Here is a 1,433-nt window from a genome sequence, read left to right on the forward strand (position 1 = left end):
ATGAATCACAGGAATGTCACCCAGGTCTCCGAATTTTTCATCCGTGGCTTCACCTCCCAACCCGAGCTCCAGAAGATTCTTTTCCCCTTCTTCCTCTTCATGTATCTGCTCACCCTCCTGGGGAACGTCACCATCATCTTCGTGATCCGCTCTGATGAGAAGCTCTTCCAGACCCCCATGTACTTCCTCCTCAGCTTCCTTGCAGTATGCGATTTGGGGTTTTGCAGCAACATCATCCCCAAGGCGATCGTGAACTTGGTGTCTCAGAAAAAGACCATCTCCTACCATGGCTGTCTGACACAGATATTTTTCGCAATCTTTATTGGCAATGCAGACAGCTACATCCTGGCTTCCATGGCCTACGACCGTTTTGTGGCCATCTGCCGCCCGCTCTACTATTCTGCCATGATGAGCTACAAGCGTTGCCTTCAATTGGCAGCCATATCCTGGACCATCCCCTTCTTCCACTCTGTGCTTTACACCGTGATGATGTCTCATGTCGAGTTCTGTAACCCTGGGGAGATCGCTCAGTTTTTCTGTGACCTTTACCCTGTTCTGGACGTTTCTTGTTCTGACTCAAGCGTTATAGATTTAGTCTTGATGACAGAGGGATTAGTGGAGATCCTGGGGCCATTTGTGCTCATTCTCATTTCATACATCTTCATTTTCTATACCATCTTGAAGATTCCGTCAGCCGTTGCCAAGCGCAAGGCATTCTCGACGTGCGGGTCCCACATCTGTGTAGTGGTCATGTACTTTGGTGGGATAAGCTTTATTTATTTCAAGCCAAATGCCAATCACCCAGAGCACAAGGACACAGTGGCAGCTATTATGTACACCCTGGTAACCCCCATGTTGAATCCTTTCATCTATACCCTCAGGAACAATGAGATGAAGGCAGCCATGAAGAGGGTCTACAAGAAGTATTTTCATCGATCTTGAAACTAGAGGTACCTGTGAGATCTGTGACGGGATATACCAAGAGTTGCAGATTCTGTCAGGCACATTTGAAGAGTTCCCATTCCATTTACTGAACTGCCCTGACACTGATCTCCTTACATATTTCTTTGAGAGTGATTGCCTCTTTAAAAGGCAGATGTTTACAGAAATGCAATTTCCTTTACATTAATTTTAAAAGTGCTTTTACGCCTCAAAAGAGGATTGGATAAACATATGAAGCAGAGGTCCAACAATGGCTCTTAGCCACAAAGTATAGACGGAACACTCTGTCTAGGGCAATGATGCTCTGTTTTCTTGGTGTTTGAGGGGCAACAGTGGGAGGGCATTTGGAATTCTAGCCCCACTGGTGGACCTCGTGATGGCACCTGGGTTTGGGCAATTGGCCTGATTCAACATGGCTTCTCTAATGTTCTCTTCCTAAGTAGTAATAAAAAATATATTCCTCTATCCTATAAAATGTGTTTCTTTCATCC

General features: G+C 45.6%; 1 protein-coding gene across 1 annotated transcript; it reads left to right on the top strand.

The window, feature by feature from the left end:
* Positions 1–942, top strand: LOC132581799 (olfactory receptor 1L1-like). The gene has a single exon (XM_060253212.1). It carries the CDS (start codon positions 1–3, stop codon positions 940–942), a length of 942 nt encoding a protein of 313 aa, XP_060109195.1.
* Positions 943–1,433: the final 491 nt, after the last annotated feature.

The sequence above is a fragment of the Heteronotia binoei genome, chromosome 13 (genome assembly GCF_032191835.1).
Source record: "Heteronotia binoei isolate CCM8104 ecotype False Entrance Well chromosome 13, APGP_CSIRO_Hbin_v1, whole genome shotgun sequence".
Lineage (NCBI taxonomy): Eukaryota > Metazoa > Chordata > Lepidosauria > Squamata > Gekkonidae > Heteronotia > Heteronotia binoei.

Coding starts and splice junctions, on each gene's coding strand:
- LOC132581799 (XM_060253212.1), top strand. CDS start 1: ATGAATCACAGGAATGTCACCCAGGTCTCCGAATTTTTCATCCGTGGC.